This window comes from Coregonus lavaretus (genome assembly GCF_964263955.1).
Source record: "Coregonus lavaretus genome assembly, chromosome: 27".
Lineage (NCBI taxonomy): Eukaryota > Metazoa > Chordata > Actinopteri > Salmoniformes > Salmonidae > Coregonus > Coregonus lavaretus.
In genome coordinates, this window is record NC_140014.1 from 22533595 (window position 1) to 22561212 (window position 27618).

Consider the following 27618-nt stretch of genomic DNA (forward strand, 5'->3'; position numbering starts at 1 on the left):
ATAACCTTGCGCACAGCGTTATGGAACGCCACCTGGTGTACGATGTCTGTCACGCTCACCAAGTTCCAATAACCTTGCGCACAGTGTTATGGAATGTGAAATGTGAATGTCCTTCCATAGCTGTTGATTGATGCCATTGATACTATCTTTCGCATGGTGAGCGCGGAACACCCGAATGGTGAGCGCGGAACACCCGAATCCTTCCCTTCCGTTCGGACGATGATCAGTACCAAAGGTGCTGAAAGTGGAGGGGACCAGCCCTGCTTTCGGCTAGAACCGTTGAACACGCACCTACCGGACAAAGCGGGTGACAGCCACCTTCTCTTCCGGGACCCCTCCAAAGTGACAGACAACGGTGTGCAAGACATTGAGGATAGAATTCTGCGGATCACTGGTTATTACGGCTATTACCCGGGCTACTCCAGTCACAGAAGTAAGTCATGAAAACGATATACATATTTTTTTAAACAGTCAGAAAATAAAGTAGCCTACAGTAGCCAGCCTAAAAGTCAACTAAACGAAACGTAAACATTTTCACTATCTCTCCATCCAGGTAGAAACAATGGAACGGATAGTAGTAGCCTATGTGTGACCAGCATATTATAGAGGGGAAAATAAGCTTCGCTTCCACATATTAAATTCATGTTAACCATTTTTAGGGGATTGCAGGAATAGGCCAAAACATTATCTTCACTCACAAAATGAAATACAGTGATTGATGGGACATGTGATTTTCTATGGTTATTCTACTGGTTTCTACTGTTCTGTCAATTACGGAGGTTTGTATAATGTCAGAAGAGGGCATTTGTTTTTCATTCTAAGGTGACAGTCGCTGACACAGCTTTAGCTATGGCGACTAAGAGGAAGTAGTATGTTTCTCCTCACATCCCTATTGACTTTTGGTCTGAGACACAGACAGTCAGTCTCAATGCAATATCGTAATGGGATGCATAGCCTCAGACATATTTATTACACATTGTATAGTGACTTGATGTCTATGCAAACCATTGTGCCTGTTACCATGACTGTAAATTGTTTGTACTGTAGTGTTTACTTAATCATTTAACAATCTAAATGAGGAGGAGTCAACAGATGTTGAGGAGTGTATTAGATGTTGGATGCCTATTGAATTGTTTGTTGCTGGTCATGTTAATAGTTGGCACCCTATTAAAAGAATACATATTTTCTAGTAGACACCCCCACCATTGTGCATTGTGCATGCATTGCAGGATTCATTGGATATAATATACTTTGGTTTTCTTGCCACCTCACAGTGCTAGAAGAAGCTGCAAGCAGTATACCTGGGACACCCTTAATTGGATTGATTTGTAATAAATCTATGTTTGCTGTGGGGAAATCATGAGTTGAGATTAACTGAGATTGATTATATGGGTTGTTCACGAGGGATCTCAATCTAGGAGCTCTGCAAAGTGGCAAAATCACCATATACATCCCCTTCATCAATGACAGCAGGAAGAAAGAAAACCCTTTGGCACTCCACGATGCAATTACTGCCAGCAATAGCTATTACTGTATAAAGAACATAGCAGAGCCAGAGCACTCGTTTATAATGAACATTACATATAGCATATGGAGAATCTATATGAGATTAAGGCCAGTATTCTTCACATAAAATGCTATAGTGGTCAGAAATCCTATTCATTGTAGTATATGTGGGAGTAAATGTAAGGAAGATCTAATACTCTTGTTGAAGATGTCAGAGAAAAAGATCAAAGATTCAGTGTCCCTGAGCCTGTTGTGTTTCAAACTCTGAAAAAGACACTACTGAATTTAATTTGACTTGTCACACATGCTCCTTTGCATTTCCTAGATGTTATATAAAAGCTCATCTAAATGAATTAGTTGTGAAGTTACTCAGACCTAAAGAGCAATGGAAGTCAGTGACACGCAGTACCACTCTGGGTGAATAACAAGTCTTTACCAGGCTTTAGTGTATCATACAATATGTTTTGAGATCTTATTCAGTCATACGAGGTAATCAGCTTTCCAGGCAGAGGGGGAAATAACTTTCAGCATAGCTAGAGAATGTCTGAATTGATAAGATATTTTCTTTCACACTGTTAAAGCCACTCTGGAAGATGAGCATACCATGAAAGAGTGGGCCCACCAAAAAAATTCAAATAGAACTTGATTTCTATGGTATATCTGCTCAAGGAATGATATTCCATGAGAGCACCATAACTTATAGTGTTGGATACCTCACTGACTCTCTGGGTTCCTCTCCTGTAGCAGTAGCTGCATCTGGGGTGGAGCATTTATCTCTCTCTAATTATATGGCTTTATTATCTTTGCTTCTTGGCATCACTTTCAATAGTCTAACTGGGAATCTAATCAACCATGTTTAAATGGACATATTCCCACCTGTCCCATCTAATAAGATGAGAGAGAGAGCCCTCTCTAAACCAACAGTGGCATAATGAACTCTTTGGTAATATAGCCAAGGAAAATGAATGGATAGGATGCCATCTGTGATGAAATTACAGGTGCAAGGAGCAGGTGTTTTCAGTGTGTAGGGGAAGAGCACCCGCAGTCACTTTCTTATTACACTTCTTATGACAAACCAGATGTGGGTCTCACAAAGAAGATTGCTTTATTTGATGTGTGAGACACATCTAGTCTCTATGATGTTGATGTCTGAGGGCTGCCTGCCACTTGTTCGTCAGTTTTTGTTCCAATTTTGAATTCTCTTGAAATGTTGCATATCATTTAAAAAAAGGTTGCTGTTGGGATGAAGCAAAAATAGCACAGATATAGAACATTTGTTTAATCTTGCCAATGCCATTGGGTAATTATATTTTTGGCCATTTTCTGTTGACAATATACTTTTGTTGCCATCTGCAGTGAATTAATATATGCCTCCAAGGAGGATCATGGACAACATTTTCAGAAAGGGTGTTGGCTAAAGTTCACATGGTGGTTGTGATCACAGGGATATGACCAAAAATGTAAATGTTTTGCTGACATTAAGTGATAAGATAATTGCAAAACTGACTCAAGTTGGAGTATTGCTTTGAAGTTGTACAAATAATATAGCTCCCTCTTACCCCAGCCCTAGTTCTCAGATCAATTCTGGGGACTCGTCATTGGCCCTGCTCAGCCAAATTGCCTATCAGTGTCCCTTGAACAAGCATTAGTATAATATTGTGTAGTTCGTGGTGTACAGTATCATGCCTGTGAAGTGATGAGATGGAGCTGGCTGGCACTGGCACCCCACTGGGCAGACTGGCAGAGTAGAGAGGAAGTGAAATGAAAGGCCTTGGCAACGTCACTCAGCACCAGGCTAGGCTGGCAGCTCACATTAACGTTGACATTGGAATAAGAACTCTGTTTGGAAACGCCAGAGACTGGAGTGTTCTCAGAACAAATATGACAAGGCACACTATGATACTTATAGCGCTAAAAGTCTTCCCAGACAGCACATACAGACAACACATTCATGTTTCTATTGAATCATTTAAGATGTTCCCATCCCTAAATAATGTTCCATATCAGTGCTTGTTGACATCAAAATATGACAGAACAAACCGCTATGTTGAACATATTTGTATGGGCTGGTAGTCAACCTACTAGCAGCAGGTGAATTTAATTACATTTTCACTCAGACAATCTTCATGTAGGCCTATGTCTGCACTTACTTTCCCTTGTCCCACTCCCAGCCTCCCTCTCTCAGCCTGCTATTTTTAACTAGCGTCTAATGGGATGTGGGCTTTCTCTTGAACCACTAGCCCTCAGCTCTCTTGAGAGTGGGTAAAAACCAATTATTTGAATATACTATAGATCAGTGGTTTCCAAACTGTGGGGTGTGATGGGCCCCCCAAAAAATAATATATAAAAACATTATTCTTAAAGTATAATTTTTTGAAAGTTCTAATGTTACTGTCCCCACTACAACAACAAATATACATCAGAAAAACTGTAGAATTCCATTAATTCCTATTGAGGGCTGCTCCTTCTGAGGAGTGCCAATATGGCCGACCGGTGGCTTCAAAGGCTCTCACTGGCCAATACATAGCATCAGCAATCCAGGGTTTACATACATCATTGGTAAAAGCCCTACAATGTAATGGGTACAATATTTCTTCAAAATATTTTAAAGAATCCTGTGTGTGTGCCAATATAGCAAACATACAAACATGGGAGGCAAAGCAGGAATCTAGGTGCTTAGGATAGGTGATTAAGGCTAACTCAGCATACACTGCATCTTCTTAAAAGTGAGTTTGACCACATATTCTCAGTGTTTGTGAGAATTTAGCAACAGTATAGCACAGTATAAAACTGATGGAGGAAATGCATATATCTGCTATACCACCCTTAATTTACCTTTACTGTTAGAGGTGGGGGTTACCATGCATTGCCCCCTCTCTCCTGTGGTCAGTATTTTCCTTAGCTTTCTCCAAACAGCAGCATAGTACCTTTTCAGTACAGCCAGTCCCTCCAGCAGTCTCATAGTGCCCACTTGTGGTTTATCTGAACCTCAGCATAAAGTCTCCCTCAGTCCTCCAATGAAATTACAGCTAGTTAAAGGGGAGCTGTGACTGGAAGTGTAATTAGCCTTATTACTACTTGCATGTATAAATCAACATGGAGAGCTCCTTAAATCACACCCGCTCTGACATTCTTTATCTCCCTAGAAGAACCACTGAATGCACATAACATGGGCATATTTATGGCATATGGTGCTCCTTATTTGCATTAGTTAACAAATACTTAAGGTGACCAGAGTTATATTGATACACAGTTACAGTTACATCTTACAGAAAATAATCGGTAATGATCCTAACTAATGCTCCTAGTCTGCTACTCTCCCTTATGCCCACTAGATGTCCTCCTCTTAAGACTCGAGATTTCTTCACTGACAGGTGATGGGCATTGGTTTTAATCATCAATCTTAACTTCACAAAACTCACACTATTTTGTATAGTCCTGTAATGATTTAATATGTTTAAGAACAATGTAGATACAAATTATATGCTTTGTTATAATCATATGGGTAGTCAGAATACTATTACACCTCTCTCCTCTCTGTCCTCTCTGTCCTCTTGTCCTTTTCCTGCTCATCTCTGAGATGTACTGATTAACAGAGAGATGCATAAAGACAAAGGGCTGTACGGTGGCAGTGGGACACGGGATAATCTGAATGACAAAGGCCCTGAATGGGGCGACTGCGTCAGTGTACTGGGCCAGAGCACACTGGAGCAACACCGTTGCTATGGAGGAGTGCTGAGTTTTTTTGGGGACCTGTGCCCTGGTCCAAGATGCAACAGCAGCACTGTGTTGGCCATGGATAAACCCTGGTCGGGGGTCTGTGGGGTTGTGATGAGAGGGGGATGTGTTTGGTCAGTCTGAGGTGGAGATGTGTGTCATTGGAACACAGAGTGAGAGGGCTTGTCCCAGTCCTTATGGTCATCCCATCCCAGCACTAGGACTAAGAGTCACGCCAGATGTTCCATCTCACCAGCTGCTGTTGTTGCTCTACTCTGCCAACCTAACAAGTGGCTGAAAACAAACAACACACAGATGAATGTATGAGGATCAGTTAGATATGGATGGATGGTTTTCAGTTGTTTAGTACAGTAATTACAATGACCAAAATGGTAACCGTGTATGAAGGCTGGGAAGGCCATTTTGCCCCTTGTTATATTGTTGTGTGATTAGATATCATAACAGCACTATTTAATTTTTTATGCAATCAGTGCTGCAATCAAGTGTGAGTGTTCATGTGTGGGCGTGTACAATTGTGGATTTGTCTGTATGTGTTTGTTTGTTTGGGTGGGATAATCACCTTTCCAGCCTTTCATGATCTAGTAAACCTGAGTTTGGTCTCCATACCATGGCTCTATATCAATCCCCTAAACTCTCAGTGCAAACTGATTTAGCATCCTTGGGCAAAATGTGCTGACTATCTGCCTTTCTTTCCCCTCCCCGTCTAGCTGCTGGCTCCACTGTGGTTGAGTGGGGCTATTTTAAGTCTAGCCCCCCTTAGCCCCCTTCCTCAGGGAAGGGAACCATTCCAACCTCCCACCACCATCCATCCCATTCTCTGCTTACATACTGTACTGTACTGTACTGTACCCAACCTTACATCAACAGCATGACGGTGTCTTCTCTTTTACAACCCATCAAACAAGCACAAGGTGCAGCCAGACCCAGCTATCATATTTGATTCCTTGTGGGAATGTACGTTTTTGGTTTCCCATTTGTTCTGAGAACAAAGCCATAATTTTCCATACTGGTAAAACAGAACGTTTTTTAAACATTCTGAGAACAGAAGTGAAAACTTCATGTGTTCTGGTAACATTAATTTAGAGGTTGCAGGGAGGTTCTGAGAATGTTTTACCATGGTTCCCTGAAAGTTTTCCTGGGAGGTTTTATTAACATTCTGAGAGCAGAAACTATAGGTTATTTGAAGGTAATTAAATAACGTTCTGAGAACAATAAGACTTTTAATAACAATGCTAGCTTAGTTTAACTGTTTTGAATTCTAAGCACAGATAGGACCCATGGAAATTCATTTGCTCAGGCATTAATCATGCAAACACATAAATGTTTTATTGTGGCACGGAGTCAATGGGATTTAAACCTATTCTCTTCTGTATCTATGGAATTAGTCCACTGTGCCACCAAGATAGAGCTAGCATGCCATGTTTTTTTTTACTAATTCAAAGCTGTTCATTTTAGTCTATTCAAACAGACCGCATTTCAAAGGAAACAAGCAATCATTAAGATCATGTGTGGCCAATTAGTGGGCGCTGCAACACACCTGAACACACATAACAAGACAGAAGATAGAAAGAGTTTTGTTGATGCTGAAAGGAATGTATGTTTTTTAAAATAACATTCTTAGAACGTTCTCTGAACGTTACTAAAGTTTTCTTGTGGTTTTGATGGAAAGTTTTCTTAACATTCTCGGAACAATTTGAGAACATGACTTTAAATAGAATAATGAGGAAACCTGTAGGAAACATTATGCTGAAGTACTGAAATTCCCACAGAAGAACGCTGTTTGTTAACGTTCTCTGAACTATTTGAGAACATTCCCAATGTCAAACCAGTTGGAGAACATTCCTAGAACATTAAGAAATATGAAATGAAACGTAACCATGTTTGAACTTTTAGGAAACGTTCTGTTAAAGTAATGAAATACCAAGAAAAAATATTTTAAAAAATTGTCAAGTTCCTTAAAGGTACACTATGCAGAAATCACTCTCCTATTTCCTGGTTGCAAAAATTTGAATAGTTCGCCTTATTTCAGTTTATGTGACAAAACAAGCAAGTATAGTGTAGAGAGTCATTGTAACATCTAAACCGCTGTGAAATATATTTTCCATATCCCAAAATTTAGTATTTTCAGCTGTTTGAAGCTGGTGTACGGGGGTAGCATAGAAATAGTGCACATAGAACACCTTCTTAGACTTGCTTTCAATGAGAATGACCGATCTCTTTACTCACATTTTTATGTGAATTTGGTTGGGTCGCCCTAACAGTTACCTATTGCAACTTTAAATGTGCTGAGAATGTTCCAAAGCCAAGCAACTATCCTGCACCATTCCCAGAAAGTTGTGGGAAGGTTGTATGCAAAATAACCTTAGGAAAACCACGCTCTCACCAAGCTCTAAGAATGTTATGTGCAAGTTGGGGAGCCAGCTCTCCAGTCTCCACTGCCCTGCCCCACTCACTCTCAGACTTTAAGGAACAGTGAAGCACTGTGATCTGCCATGCTCTCTGTAGCCTTGCCAGGATTCTGACTGATGAGATTTGGAGAGGTGAGACAGGAGAGCGGTGAGGGGGGTCAGAGTGACACTGATATAGTGACAGAGAGAGGCTGGAGTACACATGATTGCAAAAACGCAGGGACAGCTGGTTTCCTGGTAACTGTAATTAGGGCTACACAATGGGAAGGTGCTGCAACACTGGTTCACTGTACTGTTGTTCATATTTCTGGTGAAATACTGCTGTTGCTCCCTTGAGCAATACATAACTCTCATCCCCGGTCGGCTTTGATTTTACTGGCATGAGAGTATGCAGGGTGGGGGATATATATTAAAAGGGTGCTGAACCTCTGTTCTGTGTCTCACCGCATGAATGCTGTTGTATGCTATTGATGTATAGGCCGAAGTGACGGCGAGGCCCATTACAATCTTTGATTATAAAAACCGCAGAGAGAGGCAGGATGACTGGGAGAGATGGCACTGTGAGATGGAAACTCCTGACCACACTCACATGGGCCATGGGTATGCCATGTGCTCACGCCTCTGCTGGGGCATACTGGGATACCTACAGGTGGTGTTTCTCCTCTCCTGTGCAGGATGAGCTTACTAAAATAGTTAGGCAGTGGGAACATTTTTAATTTCTGATACCCTGTTTTTCCCTATGATAATACTTTGTAGCTACAGTTTTTGTATCTGGTCCCTGCTCTCTCCAGCCCCCTTTCTGTGGGCATGACAGAGCACCATGAAGTGGGCTGAAAGTGAGGGTGTTGGAGAGAGGATGTGCAGCCAGACTCGCTTCTCCTTCTCATCTAGACTCTGGGAGCTCGTACTGCAGCAGATCTCCCTGTCGTGAGGTGTATTGAGGCAGCCTGGTCTCATAGACTAGACGTAACATAGTAAATGTAGATCCGGGACACTCTAATGAGTATGATATGTTATGCTTGGTATTATTTCATAAGACAGAAGGTTATTTAAGGCAAAAACAAATTGTAGGAATTGCAATAGAGCCTCATAATACCCATAAAACCTAGCGGTCAAACAGGGAAATGGTTCCAATCGTTTTTCCACCATACATTTTTCCCATAGGGGATTTTAGAAACACTTAAAATAAGGGCTGTGTTTCGTGTAGGCTTACCCTGGCATGACATTTTGATACCATGTAAATCTCTCTCGGACAAGGTGACTTTTATCGATATTTTCAGCTCTATTTACTCTCAGATTCGAAGAAATGCTAATTAGCATCAAAGTAGACATCATGCAAGACTACAAATTCCTGCAAACTCCCGCACATCCTCTCTAGCTGACACCTTTGCTAACAGGTATTGTGTCAATTTAAAACTTGCACAATTTAAATCCAATCAAATTGTATTTGTCACATGCGCCGAATACAGTGACCTTACAGTGAAATGCTTACCTACAAGCCCTCAACCAACAATGCAGTTTTAAGAAAAATAAGTGTTAAGAAAATATTTATTAAGTAAACTGAAGTAAAAAATAAAATAAAATAAAAATTAAGAAGAGAATAGTCCGGGTAGCCATTTTAGCCAATGTATTCATTGCTACAGTACTGTGGTACTCTATTCGTAACATATTGTACAAATTGCAATTTGTAACATGTCATTCGAAATGGATGATGGGCATCCACAAATGAATACATAACATACTAAACTTAACATATCATACTAATTGGAGTTTTACTATGTTACATCTACCCCAGGTTGAGTGAGTCCAGGATGAGTGAGGAATTAGGGGTGGTGTGGACTTAGGTAAGTCCCTTCCCCTTCTCAGTTAAATTCATTAGTGTTGCAGTGGCACAGACAACAGGACAGGACCTCTATAAATAATCTAAGACTGAAGGAGTAGTGAAGTAGGAGAGAAGTGCCAGCAGAGGAGGGGGGGGGCAGTAGCTGACACAGCATAATTAACTGTGGCTGCTTGGTTACCTTCCAAACAAAGCAGCTGATTTGCACAGCAAACGAAGAGGAGGGGAAAGCAAGGGAGGAGGAGGGGGAATTAAAGGAAAGAGATTAAGGGAGTGAATGCACAGTGCCACACACTTGAATCTCAGTCTACCTTGGAGACAGTGTAGCGTTGGATCACGGCATGACAGCGCAACAGTAGTCTCCACTCCACAGCACTTCTACTGAGCTCCACCACTGTCCAGAGGGAGAGACAACATCTGAGGAAGAAACAGTGAGGGAGTCAGCTCAACTGATTGAGAAGGAGGGAGAGACAGTGAGGGAGACAGCTCAACTGATTGAGAAGGAGGGAGAGACCGTGAGGGAGTCAGCTCAACTGATTGAGAAGGATGGAGCAACAGTGAGGGAGACAGCTCAACTGATTGAGAAGGAGGGAGAGACAGTGAGGGAGACAGCTCAACTGATTGAGAAGGAGCGAGAGACAGTGAGGGAGACAGCTCAACTGATTGAGAAGGAGGCAGAGACAGTGAGGGAGTCAGCTTAACTGATTGAGAAGGAGGGAGAGACAGAACTAAAGAAGAAGATAGAAGAAGATAAACATCAATTGACATTTAGAAAGAAGAGGCAGATAGAGAGCTAAAGCAAGCCGCCTGTGGATGAGCCTGAAGCCTGGGGATGCAGAGGGATTGCAGGAGGAGCGTAGCAGCAGCCTAGCCAGGCGGACAGATAACATACACACATCTCAGGGAGGGACTGTTGGCTCTGCCCCTACTGGAGGATGAAGAAGCACTCAGCCAGAGTGGCTCCTCTCAGCTCCTACAGCTCCCAGGTCCTCACCTGCTCCATCTCCGAAGGTAAAGACTCCTGACTGGGGGTAGGGGACAGGGAAAAGGGGATGGAGTCTCGCCCTAGGCGCCATGTCTTGGATATGTTTATTTATTTTTTTATTTTTTATTTAACCTTTATTTAACTAGGCAAGTCAGTTAAGAACAAATTCTTATTTACAATGACGGCCTACATCGGCCAAACCCGGACGACGCTGGGCCAATTGTGCACCGCCCTATGGTACTCCCAATCACGGCCGGTTGTGATACAGCCTGGAATTGAACCAGGGGGTCTGTAGTGACGCCTCAAGCACTGAGATGCAGTGCCTTAGACCGCTGCGCCACTCGGGAGCCCATGTGTGTGAACATCTGTGTGTTTGCGTATGCATGCGTGTCTGTGTGTCTAAGATGGGCAACATTGGAAACTCATCAAACCCTTCTATAAGAGCAGGGATATGCGTGGTGATTACCATCTTTGGGCACTATTAATGCCTATAGCTAAACGACTCTGGCAGTTTAGCTGTTTTTACATATTAATTTTTGTGTAATAGGCCTTAGTGTTAAGTGGTCATTACATGGCTCATTAAAATCAACCCTAAAGGGCAGAGTATGAGAGAGATAGAGAAAGAAAGGGAGGAAGAAGGGAGGGAGAGTTAAGGTAACTAAAACAAATTAGGATGTGTCCAGTCCTAGTATAATTGTGTGCTCTGGGCCTTCTATGGTTATGTAAAGAGCACACTATTTTCCCTCCACAGAATAGTGCATACTGGGCTTCTTGTTAAGTCTATGAAATGAAATGTCACAATGGCATGAAAATTATATAAACAATATAAAGTTATCAAGTAGACTATAATGCTCTTCATTATCTTGTGATTATTCACAATCATACACAATCAGATGAATGATTATTTTACCAATCAACTGTTAGGATTATTTCAATATTTTCACTTGAATGACAATGTATTACAGAACTATGAGAAACTTCAATGCCTTTACTCTTCCCCATTCTTTGGGAGGGGATACAGAACTTATCGACAGGGATTGCGATATCACAGCGTGTGTTTAGTTGTGTTCAAGTTGTAATTTGTGCCACACCACTGATGTTGACATACCCAAACAGGCTGACGGCTTGGCTGTTCTCACATCTGTTCCTTCTTGCTTACCTGTTTTGTACATGATTAGTTTTAGGCAAAACCCATTTAGAGAGGGACATGGGTACAACATCCTTTAAATGGTACAGGCCTCTCCACAGCCATACACTGTCCTGTTTCTAAGGATTTGAGTTCTATATCATCCATTGCCTTTCTGTCTATTTTGCAGAGATTAACAAAAGATACACTTAATCCTCAATTAATCCATGTCTTTTCGTCTCACCTGGTATGGAATAAATGCACTTCCTGACCCCTGTATACCACTGCAGGCCGTGTAGGAACATCAATGTTGTTTTCATTTCTCACCTTTGCTTATGAGTCAACTCAAAACATAGCTTTGGGCTTAATACAGTATATAACAGGATGCATAGGTAGCTAGAGAAAGGCCTACTAAACAGCATTGCTTAGAGATATTCCTGTCCTTTGCAAGACCTCAGCCATATGATGCAGTCAAGTGTCCAGACTACAGCTTGTGAGATACTGTAGGTTTCCTTTTTAGTTTTTGATAAGTTATTTTTCACTGTGCCATACCATATTGTATGTTACAGAAGCTCAAATGTAGCCAATACTTCAGCATTAATGAGGTGGAATGTGGAATTATAGTTTTGTTTTAATATCCGCATCCTGGCAATGGATAAAAATGTGGTGCTTGTGCCTGGGGAAACAGGATGCTAGCAAGCCTACAATGTGTCACTCTCTGCACCCAGCACCCACTACAGTACTGTACAGTGAATTATGTCCTCTCAGTATGGGCAAGGTCTTTGAATGGTCAATGAACCGCAGAGAGAGGAGGACAAAGAAATGTAGCTCAGCATACAACATCTACATCCAGACTCGCTCATAAAAATTATGTTACAAGTCTTACATTTCCTGGATGTATTGGTGGGGACATTTTCATCCAATATAAAACTCTGCAATATTAAACTCTGCACTGTATGCCAAGATCCCAAGCCAAATTGACAGAGTTCCAAATGCCAGTGAAAGTTAGCTACTGTATCTTATTGGGGGGCAGGTAGCCTAGCGGTTAGCACATTGAGCCAGTAACCAAAAGGTTGCTAGTTTTAATCCCCGAGCTGACTAGGTAAAAAATCTGTCAATCTGCCCTTGAGCAATGCACCCGGGTTGCGGTCAATCATGGCTGATCCAATGCTGTGACCCCACTCTCATGGGGAGTGGGATATGCAAAAAACACATTTCCATTTCACCATTCACGTGTTAAGGTTACACACTTGTACATGTGTGAAACAGGACAAATATAAGCACCCCCTATTTAACCTGTTGAATTGCCACAGTAACCATGGAGCAAAGTGGGACAGAGATACAGTTTCCATATCAAAATGATCCTTTGAAGAAAGAAGTCAAACAACACTGACTGGAACTGATTCTAATGCATTGTCTGTCTTCATAATCAGCATTGTCCAGCATTGTCTGTTAGTCCAGCATTGTCTTTTTGTGTCGCTGGAAGGGCACTCTTTGGAGAGATGCAATGCTCAACTAATATTATAAAGGAACTGTAGGTGTATGTTTGCTGTTGAATGGTGTTACTGTTTGGTTTTGTCATCATTGAAGTTTCTGTCCACACTTAAGCTTTTGTAGGAATGGGTACTGACTAGCAGCATTATTGTAACTTAGGGTCAGACAGCATAAAGTGTCTTGGGTTTCAAGGACATTTTCATTCTGGATGTGCTGCCGACGTCTTTCTTCTACTTCTAAGGCTTTAAAGTCTAACAGAACCCAGCACACACACTTTTAAGCATCTATGACATGTTAAGCCAGCAATTAATGTTACCCTTGTTATCTTTAAATAAAAACTGATTTGAAAGAGTTTCATCTCATGCATATTCCATTCCATTACACTCTGCTTTCTGTTTTAGAGAACCTAAGGGGAAGAGTCAAGGTATTTTTTATTTTATTTATTTATTTATTTCACATTTATTTACCCAGGTAAGCCAGTTGAGAACAAGTTCTCATTTACAACTGCGACCTGGCCAAGATAAAGCAAAGCAGTGCGGTAAAAACAACAACAACACAGAGTTACATATGGAATAAACAAAACGTACAGTCAATAACACAATAGAAAATATATATACAGTGTGTGCAAATGTAGTAAGTTATGGAGGTAAGGCAATAAATAGGCCATAGTGCAATATAATTACAATTATAATTTAGTATTAACACTGGAGTGATAGATGTGCAGAAGATGATGTGCAAAAAGTGATACTGGGGTGCAAATGAGCAAAATAAATAACAATGTAAATAACAATATGGGGATGAGGTAGTTGGGTGGGCTAATTACAGATGGGCTGTATACAGGTGCAGTGATCGGTAAGCTGCTCTGACAACTGATGCTTAAAGATAGTGAGGGAGATAAGTGTGTCCAGCTTCAGAGATTTTTGCAGTTCGTTCCAGTCATTTGCAGCAGAGAACTGGAAGGAATGGCGACCAAAGGAGGTGTTGGCTTTGGGGATGACCAGTGAGATATACCTGCTGGAACGCATACTACGGGTGGGTGTTGCTATGGTGACCAATGAGCTAAGATAAGGCGGGGATTTGCCTAGAAGTGATTTATAGATGACCTGGAGCCAGTGGGTTTGGCGATGAATATGTAGTGAGGGCCAGCCAACGAGCGCGTACAGGTCACAATGGTAGGTAGTATATGGGGCTTTGGTGACAAAACGGATGGCACTGTGATAGACTACATCCAATTTGCTGAGTTGAGTGTTGGAAGCTATTTTGTAAATGACATTGCCGAAGTCAAGGATCGGTAGGATAGTCAGTTTTACGAGGGCATGTTTAGCAGTATGAGTGAAGGAGGCTTTGTTGCGAAATAGGAAGCCGATTCTAGATTTAACTTTGGATTGGAGATGCTTAATGTGAGTCTGGAAGGAGAGTTTATGGTCTAACCAGACAAATAGGTATTTGTAGTTGTCCACATATTCTAAGTCAGACCCGCCGAGAGTAGTGATTCTAGTCGGGCAGGCGGGTGTAAGCAGTGTTCGATTGAAGAGCATGCATTTAGTTTTACTAGCGTTTAAGAGCAGTTGGAGGCTACGGAAGGAGTGTTGTATGGCATTGAAGCTTGTTTGGAGGTTTGTTAACACAGTGTCCAATGAAGGGCCAGATGTATACAAAATGGTGTCGTCTGCGTAGAGGTGGATCTGAGAGTCACCAGCAGCAAGAGCGACATCATTGATATACACAGAGAATAGAGTCGGCCCGAGAATTGAACCCTGTGGCACCCCCATAGAGACTGCCAGAGGTCCAGACAACAGGCCCTCCGATTTGACACATTGAACTCTAAGGTATGAATCATAGTGGCACACTTTTATAGTCTTGAGTGGATTTTTTGGGTAACGGAAGACTGCTCTGAACCAATAGTTTGTTTTCTCTCTGGGAGCAGAGGTTGGATACCTAATAATGCACATTAGGGTTTTTATTGGATAACTTAAAGGCACTGATTGTACTCATATTGTTTTGAGCACTGCTAATGGCCCTCCTCAAAGCTCCAAGTAGAGGCTGCTGCTTCCTGCTGTACTGTAATGTAATGTCTATAGCCATGGTGGAAATGGCTGGGCTGGACCCATAGTTCTGAACCAGCAGGCTGAGTGCGCAGCAAACACCCAGCACATGCCATATTTTATTCCTGCCCTGGTGTAAGTTGATCACGCTGTGGAGGCCTATATAACGGATCCTGGATCTCTCCGGAAACAGCCGCACATCATCTCAGTGATACACACCCCATTCACACCCACAATCCATTAAGGCAATGCACCAACCAATATTATTCTGCTTTGACTGCAAAATGACTGCTGCAAGGAATAACATTCAATATAAGTCCTTACATTTCTGTTCTCGATTCCTGGTTCTCTGTAGTAGTGGGTTTGATGTGTGTGTTCACAGTTAGCTTTACGGTTCTCCTTGCTCCCAGTCTCCCTGCGCACACTGCACCAGTCCAAAAACCACCCAGTCTGCACTGAAGCCACTGAATACAGAAATGCACACTCAGAGCTTTGCTAATCTATTCTCTTTACAGTCGCAAGCAAAAACAAAAAGGCAGGTCTGTTAAACTTTTAATAATGTTTTCTTGTGGTTGTAAAGATGTCAGCAGTCTACCGTAGTGGCCCCTGCTATGTCCACTAGGGAAAGTCCTAGTGGAACATCTTGCTCAGTGCTCTAAAAGGTATTTTTGAAGAGTCTTATTCTACAATAGCCAGACCTCTAAACTATCAATCCTGTAGTTTCTTTAGAGAGCGATAGAAAGCATGATAAGAAACAGGCTGCCACAATTGACAAGGTTGTCATGTCTTTCTAGAGACGGATGACACGTGATTGGGCTGACACATTCATAATGTGGATCGTTTTTGGGAGTCAGGTTTCTGTGCATGTCTGAATACATGTCTATGTTAGGACCAAATCCCCTGTGTTGTATAATGACTCTATGGTGCTATTTCTGACATGGGCAACCAGCAACCAGCATGCCAAGACAACACATTTTGATCAAAGCTTTGCCTTAGTGCCTTTATAGCAGGTAATTCAAACTGGAGGACTGACTGCTCATGAAGGACGAATGATCAATACTTGCTTACATACCTCAGTGAGGCAGCCAGGATAACGTCATAGAATGGAACTTGGAACGCATTGGCCTTTATGGAACAATCCACTCTAAATGTCTTTGTGAAAGCTGTTCCACATCAGCTTTATTGTCAAGTGCTAAGTGTTTTATTGTGAAAATGGAACATTCAAATTGATCTGTTGCTATCAACCACACACTGTAAAAACAAATACTGAAAACACATGCTTATGGCTCTTTGTCCAGAGTGTCGCTGTTCATTGTGCTGAATGGGGTGCCACTGTCTATGGTGCTGAATGGGGTGCCACTGTCTATGGTGCTGAATGGGGTGCCACTGTCTATGGTGCTGAATGGGGTGCCACTGTCTATGGTGCTGAATGGGGTGCCACTGTCTATGGTGCTGAATGGGGTACCACTGTCTATGGTGCTGAATGGGGTGCCACTGTCTATGGTGCTGAATGGGGTGCCACTGTCTATGGTGCTGAATGGGGTACCACTGTCTATGGTGCTGAAGCTTATGACACTGTCCATGGTGCTGAAGCGTCTGCTATTCAGCCACACCTACACCAATGCCTCTTGTGATGCCACAAGCCTATAGTACATATCCCTCCATACTTTAACTATGGATGTGTTTACCCCCACAGGAGAGGAGGGTTTTGATTCTCATGCGGACACACCAGGCAGTGAGGCCAGTGAAGAAGGGACATCATACCAGACGTGTGCTAACGCAGTGCTGAAGGTGCTGGGGGGCCTCCTATTGGTCCTATGTGTCTCCTTCTCTTGGGTGGGAACCACTCAGCTGGTCCAGCTCACCTTCAAGTCCTTCTCCTGCCCCTTCTTTGTCTCCTGGTTCAGCACCAACTGGAACATCCTCCTCTTCCCTCTGTACTACGGAGGCCATGTGGTCACCACCCGGGACAAGCAGACGCCTATACAGAGATTCAGGTGATTTATCATGACAGTGGGGAAGAGCTTATACAAGGTTGCACAGGCTAGGTAGCTCATTGAGAAACCATAGACTCCATAGACTATAATTCCAGGGTATTGAATCAGTTGTGACACCCAGAAGTGTTTATGGGAGCTGCAGTAGTTATCAGATTTGTAAAATGCTGTTTGTTCAGTATTCAGTGGGTTTGATCTCCTCTAGTGCTGTTTGACGTTGTTTATATTACACACCCCTCCTCTAATTACCATTGGCACTCAGGCGTGTGAATGGGGATATTGACCGCAACCATGAGAAATGGCCAGTGTAATAATGGTGGTGTCTGCTCATTTCAATGAAGCATTGCCTCTCAGCCGGAAGAACGGTTTTGACTTCCATCCAAAATTGTGTAATTCCCACTCTCACATTTCCTCATGTGTATAGGACTAATCCCTTTGATAAGTGCTCTTACCAACAACTTTGAGAAGTAAATAACTGCCCCCTTTTCTCTATCCCGTATTTCCTCTCTTTAATTCCATTCGTCAGAGAGTGCAGCAGGCTTTTCGGGGAGGATGGGATGACCCTCAAGCTGTTCCTGAAGAGGACAGCTCCCTTCTCCATCCTGTGGACCCTGACTAACTACCTGTACCTGCTGGCCCTGAGGAAGCTGACCGCCACTGACGTCTCAGCCCTCTACTGCTGCCACAAGGCCTTCGTCTTCCTACTGTCCTGGATCGTCCTGAAGGACCGCTTCATGGGTGTACGGGTCAGTACTCTATCACTACTATTACTTCATTGGGCTTGGTCACACAGCTATCCAATGAATCATACAAGGGTGTGGAAGTAGGTACAAGTATTAAGGTTGATTGGTTTACCTCCCTCATCCCTACCTGCAGATTGTGGCAGCCATAATGGCCATCACAGGCATCGTCATGATGGCTTACGCAGATGGTTTCCATGGGGACTCCATCATAGGCGTGGCCTTGGCTGTGGGCTCCGCGTCCACATCGGCTCTCTACAAGGTTAGTTTACTAAGCAGGTGCCTGTTTATACTGAAATTCTTAGTATTCTTAATTAGTTTTACATAGAGTTCCATCAGTATAACATATCTGGACATTGTTTCCTCTGCTGCAGGTGCTGTTTAAGATGTTCCTAGGCAGTGCCAACCTGGGTGAGGTGGCTCACTTTCTCTCCACCATGGGCATCTTCAATCTCATCTTCATCTCCTTCATCCCCCTCATCCTCTACTTCACCAAAGTGGAGCACTGGGGCTCTCTGTCCTCGTTGCCCTGGGGATACCTGTGTGGCCTGGCCGGGCTCTGGCTGGGTGAGTGGACACACGCACACACACTAGTTGATCATACTAGGAACGATATTTGTGTTAACGTTGTCATTTCTCTTCCAGTGTTCAATATCCTGGTTAATCTTGGTGTGGTGCTTACGTACCCCATCCTCATCTCTATAGGGACACTGCTCAGTGTGCCCGGCAATGCAGGTATGTGTTTGTGTGTGCATGTGTGTACGTGCATCTCTGAAATATGTGTAAAGGCCTCTTTATTCTAATGCATGCAGAGGTATTGTATCCAAATGTCAGCACTTGAGGCCCCCGCAACAAACAGATTACACAGCAAGTCTGACTCTCTCACCTCGGAAACCCAATCATCAATGTGCCTTCATAGATGCAGCAACTATCCGTCACTAAGGGAGGATCAGGTTGCCAAGGCGACACTAAATGCCTGCAGACAAGTTATTTTCCTTAACCACAGTGGACTGTATGAAGGTCAGTGGGTTACTACAGCTTGGCGCGGTGCAGGGGTGTAGACCTATAGAGCAGAGAGAAAATGTAGTGGCCCACTTGTGCTGATTGTAAACTGCATTGTTAAGCTACATATATCCCCCTGCAGTTCAGTTCATCCCCCCACTTGTGTCCTGCTGTTTCTGTTACTTTATGTAATTAATCAGAACATCTCTCTCCGTCTTTCTCCCTCTCTCTTCTTATACCTCAGTTCTGCTTAATTAATCAAAACATCTCTCTCTCTCTCGCTCCGTACCTCCTTCCTTTCCTCCCTCCCTCCCTAGTGGTAGATGTGTTGAAACATGAGGTGATCTTCAGTGTGGTGCATTTGGCTGCCACCTGCATCATCTGCCTGGGCTTCCTGCTACTGCTGCTTCCTGAGGAGTGGGACTCCGTCACACTGCGCTTCCTCGCCACATTTGCAGACAAGAAGTCTGAGGAGCATAGCGAGGAGCTGACCGATTCCAGCATCCACACGCACAGCCGCAGCCGAGCCAATGGCGCCGTCTCAATCCCTATGGCATGACCCCCGACCCTGTCAGCTCCCATGACCCTCCAATGGCCCGTCCCATCACCAACACCCATCCTCGCACGGTTCTACATGTCCCATCTGGGAAACGTGGAGGGATGACTATGGTGCTGACCCAGTCTTGCCCCATCGTACGCCCCTAAACCACGTAAGCCCAACCTTGAACCTGCTCCACGGACTGTATTCTGTGAATATAAATATTGACAGGGCCAGTTTGGCTCAATCTTATCTGCATTTATTAAATTTACTCAGAGGTGTATCAATAGAGTATTTACATTTGACTTCTTATATAGTGTTATATACAGGAATGGGTTGGGAAAAATATGCTTAAGATACAGGCTCTTTTTCATTTTTAATAAAATACAATTAAAGACCAATAGCTTCTTGATCAGATCGTCTTATAAACACATGTTCACAACCTTTAAAAACATGCTATGTTCAAGACAGGAAAATTATTGAGATGGCTGTAAATGGATATTTCAGTTATCAATAGCCACGGAAGTGGATCAGGTCCACATTCGACAGAGCAGAGCTTCTGAGGTCTCTCTCTCCCTCTCCATAAAGCCAGGGCCTTCAGATCATCCTATAACATCACCTCTGCATGGACCACGCACATCGCACACAGACAGCAGGTTCATGTTTATATGTACAGTGAGGGAAAAAAGTATTTGATCCCCTGCTGATTTTGTACGTTTGCCCACTGACAAAGAAATGATCAGTCTAGAGACAGAATAACAACAACAAAAATCCAGAAAAACGCATGTAAAAAATGTTATCAATTGATTTGCATTTTAATGAGGGAAATAAGTATTTGACCCCTCTGCAAAACATGACTTAGTACTTGGTGGCAAAACCCTTGTTGGCAATCACAGAGGTCAGACGTTTCTTGTAGTTGGCCACCAGGTTTGCACACATCTCAGGAGGGATTTTGTCCCACTCCTCTTTGCAGATCTTCTCCAAGTCATTAAGGTTTCGAGGCTGACGTTTGGCAACTCGAACCTTCAGCTCCCTCCACAGATTTTCTATGGGATTAAGGTCTGGAGACTGGCTAGGCCACTCCAGGACCTTAATGTGCTTCTTCTTAAGCCACTCCTTTGTTGCCTTGGCCATGTGTTTTGGGTCATTGTCATGCTGGAATACCCATATACGACCCATTTTCAATGCCTTGGCTGAGGGAAGGAGGTTCTCACCCAAGATTTGACGGTACATGGCCCCGTTCATCGTACCTTTGATGCGGTGAAGTTGTCAGGTCCCCTTAGCAGAAAAACACCCCCAAAGCATAATGTTTCCACCTCCATGTTTGACGGTGGGGATGGTGTTCTTGGGGTCATAGGCAGCATTCCTCCTCCTCCAAACACGGCGAGTTGAGTTGATGCCAAAGAGCTCCATTTTGGTCTCATCTGACCACAACACTTTCACCCAGTTCTCCTCTGAATCATTCAGATGTGCATTGGCAAACTTCAGACGGGCATGTATATGTGCTTTCTTAAACAGTGTGACCTTGCGGGCACTGCAGGATTTCAGTCCTCCTAATCGCACCAACTGTTGTCACCTCTCACCAAGCTGCTTGGCGATGGTCTTGTAGCCCATTCCAGCCTTGTGTAGGTCTACAATCTTGTCCCTGACATCCTTGGAGAGCTCTTTGGTCTTGGCCATGGTGGAGAGTTTGGAATCGGATTGATTGATTGATTGCTTCTGTGGACAGGTGTCTTTTATACAGGTAACAAGCTGAAATTAGGACCACTCCCTTTAAGAGTGTGCTCCTAATCTCAGCTCGTTACCTGTATAAAAGACACCTGGGAGCCAGAAATCTTTCTAATTGAGAGGGGGTCAAATACTTATTTCCCTAATTAAAATGCATATCAATTTATAACATTTTTGACATGCGTTTTTCTGGATTTTTTTGTTGTTATTCTGTCTCTCACTGTTCAAATAAACCTACCATTAAAATGATAGACTGATCATTTCTTTGTCAGTGGGCAAATGTACAAAATCAGCAGGGGATCAAATACTTTTTTCCCTCACTGTATAACTAACTGCTCAGTAGAACTGCTCACACAGGCCTGAGAATATACTGCCTTCTTTAGATCAACTATACCAGTACTTTTTATAATGAGGTCTAGAAGGTTGTGAACCACACCTAATGCCTGCTTTCACAGCCAGGTAGGGCATGTCACTACCATGTCTTCTGCCCTGATTTGTCTTAGTTCCAAACATATCCAGCAGCATGGAGTGTGATTCATCCAGTCTTAGTAATAATGTATTTAACTAATTCTGCAGGGATGACAGACTCTCCTCTGTCATTCATTCCTCTCTCAGCTCCCCCCTGCTCACTTCCACAGATATCTCTGGTAATTACATGAAGGCTTTTATGGCCCAGCAGCAGCCTAGCACTGATTCATCTGCAGGTAGAACACACAGCTCCTCCACAGCCAGACCGTGACAGAGGAACCGTAAAAACAGCAGCAGGGGGGCACACCAGGCACAACAGCCTTTCAGTGGGATATCAATAGAATGAAACCAATATGAAAGATGGAATAACTAAATTCATTACAGGGCACTTGAATTGCTTTATTCCTGGATACGAAGTGGAGTGTGTTTGTTGGAAATAATATGTTCTCCTCTGAGGCTGTGAGACTCAGAGCTCAGTCCCCAGTCAGTGCTGTGGTGACTGGTATGCTGTCAGTGAGACATGCCCTCTAATGAAGCATTTGCTGAAGTGACAGATTCACAGACAGACTGTTGTGGCTGTTACCCCATTAAACCAAATGAGCGAGAAAGAGGAGGAGGTGGAGGAATGTAAGGAGGGGTTTAAATCCTCATTACTGATGATTTGCACATCCACATACTGAGACAGAACAAAATACAGCATCTCCATGTTATGCAGGTAGTCCGAACTCTCTTCATCATTTGAAAAGTAATGCTCCAACTTTTACCTTTATTTCTATGTCCTGCTGTGAATTACTTCCCTTGTTGGAAACTGTGAAAGTAGAGTGTATGTTGTTGAGGCAGATTCTGTAAATGATCACCCACCTCAACCCCCACACCTCCACACACACACTCTCTCTCTACCCATGCCTGGACAGTTTGGAGTGTGGATGGGAGGAGGTATGGGGCTAGAAAAAGAGCAGGGTCTTTCAAGCATTAACTTGGAGTTACAAAGTAACCTGTAGGGAGAGTTGTCATAGAAACACAGCTCATTATAATGAAAAATGAGAAGTATAAAGACAGGGATGGGGCACATACCTTCCATTTTAACCACAACTAAAACTGTTTACTGTACTTGTACAGCTGTAACATACAGAGAGAGGGTTTCAGGGGACAAATGCTTATGTTGCCAGTGGCAGGATTTGAAGCACACTTTGATTGATTGATATATAAATAACAAAAGGATAACAGAGATGTATGCCACCATAACTAACTAGGGAAGTTATTATATAACTAATGGTGTCATACCAAAGGGCTATGCTAATTTATCAAAAAAGAAAAGTCAACTACAGTACATCAAGAACCGTAGCAGCCGTGGCGGAGCATAGGACACCACATACAGCCAAGCGAAGAGAGAACCTGAGCGGAGGACTCAAAAACAAGTGAGGTGAGACAAGTTCCTTTGATTTCAACACTGAAAGTAATTTAGACCATCCAGATTTCATAATATTAACAAACCCAAATTAGAGTGCGATTGCTTGACTGATCAACAGACTTTCGCTAAAAGCAAAAGCCTAGCATAGCAGCCTGACGGCCATAGCAGAGGGCTAGTGGTGGACTATGGGCTCTACTGGCTCCAGGTCCAGGCTGAGTCAGGTGGCCCCGTGTCACAGTCAGCCAGAGGGAGACCAGGACCAGCAGGCCAGTCATCCCACCTCACAATGGACCATCCCTGCTGTGCCAACCCCACTGGAGCCACAGCATGGGCCCCTAGGACATAGGAGGACTACCCAGCTGCCCCCACTGAAACTGGAAAACCCTGCAAGCTTCCCACCACTATCTACAGGTCAGTATACAAACGTAATTTTTTTCTCACAATTTGGTTGTCATCATCATGAAGGCTTAACTGTCTTGTGTGTCTATGTGTGTATATGCATGTGTGTAAGAATCATCATATGTAGCAAGCAGCCTCCCACAGAGTCAAAGCAACATTTGGGGACCAAGCATCATTCATTCTCATCCACCACGAAGACTACAGGTCAGAACAGTATAGCTTTCACTACCATTTTACTACAAACTGTCACAAGCATTTTTGTTCAAGTGTTCCTAAATTCCTACTTTGTTATTTTCCTATCTCTATGTGAAATAAATTGTATTCTAATATAGTGTCTAGGACTCTATATTGGGGGAGAAGTGGCTGTATCATTGCATTGACTGTTGTTGTGATGTACAGTTGAAGTTGGAAGTTTACATACACCTTAGCCAAATACATTTAAACTCAGTTTTTCACAATTCCTGACATTTAATCCTAGTAGAAATTCCCTGTCTTAGGTCAGTTAGGATCACCACTTTATTTTAAGAATGTGAAATGTCAGAATAATAGTAGAGAGAATTATTTATTTCAGCTTTTAGTTCTTTCATCACATTCCCAGTGGGTCAGAAGTTTACATACACTCAATTAGTATTTGGTAGCATTGCCTTTAAATTGTTTAACTTGGGTCAAATGTTTCAGGTAGCCTTCCACAAGCTTCCCACAATAAGTTGGGTGAATTTTGGCCCATTCCTCCTGACAGAGCTGGTGTAACTGAGTCAGGTTTGTAGGCCTCCTTGCTCACACACGCTTTTTCAGTTCTGCCCACACATTTTCTATAGGATTGAGGTCGGGGCTTTGTGATGGCCACTCCAATACCTTGACTTTGTTGTCCTTAAGCCATTTTGCCACAACTTTGGAAGTATGTTTGGGGTCATTGTCCATTTGGAAGAGCCATTTGCGACCAAGCTTTAACTTCCTGACTGATGTCTTGAGATGTTGCTTCAATATATCCACATAATTTTCCTTCCTCATAATGCCATATATTTTGTGAAGTGCACCAGTCCCTCCTGCAGCAAAGCACCCCCACAGCATGATGCTGCCACCCCCGTCCTTCATGGTTGGGATGGTGTTCTTCGGCTTGCAAGCCATCCCCCTTTTTCCTCCAAACATAACGATGGTCATTATGGCCAAACAGACCAGAGGACATTTCTCCAAAAAGTACGATCTTTGTCCCCATGTCCAAACCGTAGTCTGGCTTTTTTATGGCGGTTTTGGAGCAGTGGCTTCTTCCTTGCTGAGCGGCCTTTCAGGTTATGTCGATATAGGACTTGTTATACTGTGGATATAGATACTTTTGTACCTGTTTCCTCCAGCATCTTCACAAGGTCCTTTGCTGTTGTTCTGGGATTGATTTGCACTTTTCGCACCAAAGTACTTCTAAAGCCATGCCATCATTTTCTGGAATTTTCTAAGCTGTTTAAAGGCACAGTCAACTTAGTTTATGTAAACTTCTGACCCACTGGAATTGAGATACAGTGAATTATAAGTGAAATAATCTGTCTGTAAACAATTGTTGGAAAAATTACTTGTGTTATGCACAAAGTAGATGTCCTAACCGACTTGCCAAAACTATAGTTTGTTAACAAGAAATTTGTGGAGTGGTTGAAAAACTAGTTTTAATGATTCCAACCTAAGTGTATATAAACTTCCGACTTCAACTGTATGTGTACTCACGCAGACCTCCCATCATTCTCTCTCCTCAGGCGTTGCAACCGCTGGCCCCTCTTAGCACAGGCCTCAAGGTTACTGGCAATCACATGGCCATGGTAAAAAAAAAAACATACAAAAACATCAGTGCCATTTTGTCTCTGTGTATGCCTGTGTGTTGACATGTATACAAAGCCTTGGTCAATTTTGAAGCTGTTTAAATTACCTTATGCTTGTGTTTGGGGCACACGGTGGCACCAGCTGCCATCCAAAGGTGCAGATAGATACTGTAATGGATTTCCAATGCCTTCATAAAGTATTCACACCCCTTTCTCCACATTTTGTTGTGTTACAAAGTGGGATTAAAATGAATTTAATTGTAATTTATTGTCCACGATCTACACAAAATACTCTGCAATGTCAAAGTGGAAGAAAAATTCAACAACAAAAAAATATCCTAATGGAAAATAAAACATGAATATACCTTGATTAGATAAGTATTCAACCCCCTGAGTCAACAGATGTTATAATCACCTTTGGCAGTGATTACATTTGTGAATGATTACATTTGTGAGTCTTTCTGGGTAAGTCTCTAAGAGCTTTGCAAACCTAGATTGTACAATATTTGCCCATTATTCTTTAAAAAATTCTTCAAGCTCTGTCAAGTTGGTTTGCTAGACAGCCATTTTCAAGTCTTGCCATAGATTTTCAAGCTGATTTAAGTTAAAACTAACTAGGCCACTCAGGGAAATTCAATGTCGTCTTGGTAACTAACTCCAGTGTATATTTGGCCTTGCGTTTTAGGTTATTGTCCTGCTGAAAGGTGGATTTGTCTCACTCTAAGATTTTGCCTGTGCTTAGCTCTATTCCTTTTCTTTTTATCCTAAAAACTCCCTAGTCCTTGCCGATGACAAGCATACCAATAACAAGATGCAGCCACAACCAAGCTTGAAAATATGAAGAGTGGTCTCTGTAGTGACTGGGTGTATTGATACACCATCCAAAGTGTAATTAATAACTTCACCATGCTCAAATGGATATTCAATGTCTGTTGTTGTTGTTTTTTTAACTTCTTTGTGAGGCATTGGAAAACCTCCCTGGTCTTTTTCATTGAATCTGTGCTTGAAATTCACTGCTGGACTGAGGGACATTACAGATAATTGTATTTGTGGGGTACAGAGATGGGGTAGTTATTCACAAATCATGTTCAACACTATTATTGCACACAGAGTTAGTCCATGCAACTTATGTGACTTGTTAAGCACATTTTTACACCTGAAGTTATTTAGGCTTGCCATAACAAAGAGGTTGAATACTTACTGACTTAGATTTCAGCTTTCAAATTTTTTTATTCATTTGTAAAAATTTAACTTAATTCCACTTTGATCTTATGGGGTATTGTATGTAAATCAGTGACACAAAATGTACAGTGGGGGAAAAAAGTATTTAGTCAGCCACCAATTGTGCAAGTTCTCCCACTTAAAAAGATGAGAGAGGCCTGTAATTTTCATCATAGGTACACGTCAACTATGACAGACAAAATGAGAAAAAAATATCCAGAAAATCACATTGTAGGATTTTTAATGAATTTATTTGCAAATGATGGTGGAAAATAAGTATTTGGTCAATAACAAAAGTTTCTCAATACTTTGTTATATACCCTTTGTTGGCAATGACACAGGTCAAACGTTTTCTGTAAGTCTTCACAAGGTTTTCACACACTGTTGCTGGTATTTTGGCCCATTCCTCCATGCAGCTCTCCTCTAGAGCAGTGATGTTTTGGGGCTGTCGCTGGGCAACACGGACTTTCAACTCCCTCCAAAGATTTTCTATGGGGTTGAGATCTGGAAACTGGCTAGGCCACTCCTGGACCTTGAAATGCTTCTTACGAAGCCACTCCTTCGTTGCCCGGGCGGTGTGTTTGGGATCATTGTCATGCTGAAAGACCCAGCCACGTTTCATCTTCAATGCCCTTGCTGATGGAAGGAGGTCTCACGATACATGGCCCCATTCATTCATTCTTTCCTTTACACGGATCAGTCGTCCTGGTCCCTTTGCAGAAAAACAGCCCCAAAGCATGATGTTTCCACCCCCATGCTTCACAGTAGGTATGGTATTCTTTGGATGCAACTCAGCATTCTTTGTCCTCCAAACACGACGAGTTGAGTTTTTACCAAAAAGTTATATTTTGGTTTCATCTGACCATATGACATTCTCCCAATCCTCTTCTGGATCATCCAAATGCACTCTAGCAAACTTCAGACGGGCCTGGACATGTACAGGCTTAAGCAGGGGGACACGTCTTGCACTGTAGGATTTGAGTCCCTGGCGGCGTAGTGTGTTACTGATGGTAGGCTTTGTTACTTTGGTCCCAGCTCTCTGCAGGTCATTCACTAGGTCCCCCCGTGTGGTTCTGGGATTTTTGCTCACCGTTCTTGTGATCATTTTGACCCCACGGGGTGAGATCTTGCGTGGAGCCCCAGATCGAGGGAGATTATCAGTGGTCTTGT

At 42.7% G+C, this 27618-nt stretch overlaps 1 protein-coding gene across 1 annotated transcript; it reads left to right on the forward strand.

Annotated features, from left to right (window-relative positions):
- Window positions 1–219: 219 nt before the first annotated feature.
- On the forward strand, window positions 220–19437 carry LOC311102354 (solute carrier family 35 member F4-like; the record flags this gene model as incomplete). Its single annotated transcript, XM_084143670.1, has 7 exons — window positions 220–433; window positions 16839–17139; window positions 17663–17882; window positions 18013–18138; window positions 18251–18443; window positions 18522–18611; window positions 19196–19437. The coding sequence occupies 7 exons, from the start codon at window positions 220–222 to the stop codon at window positions 19435–19437; spliced, it is 1386 nt and encodes a 461-aa protein (XP_083999796.1).
- Window positions 19438–27618: the final 8181 nt, after the last annotated feature.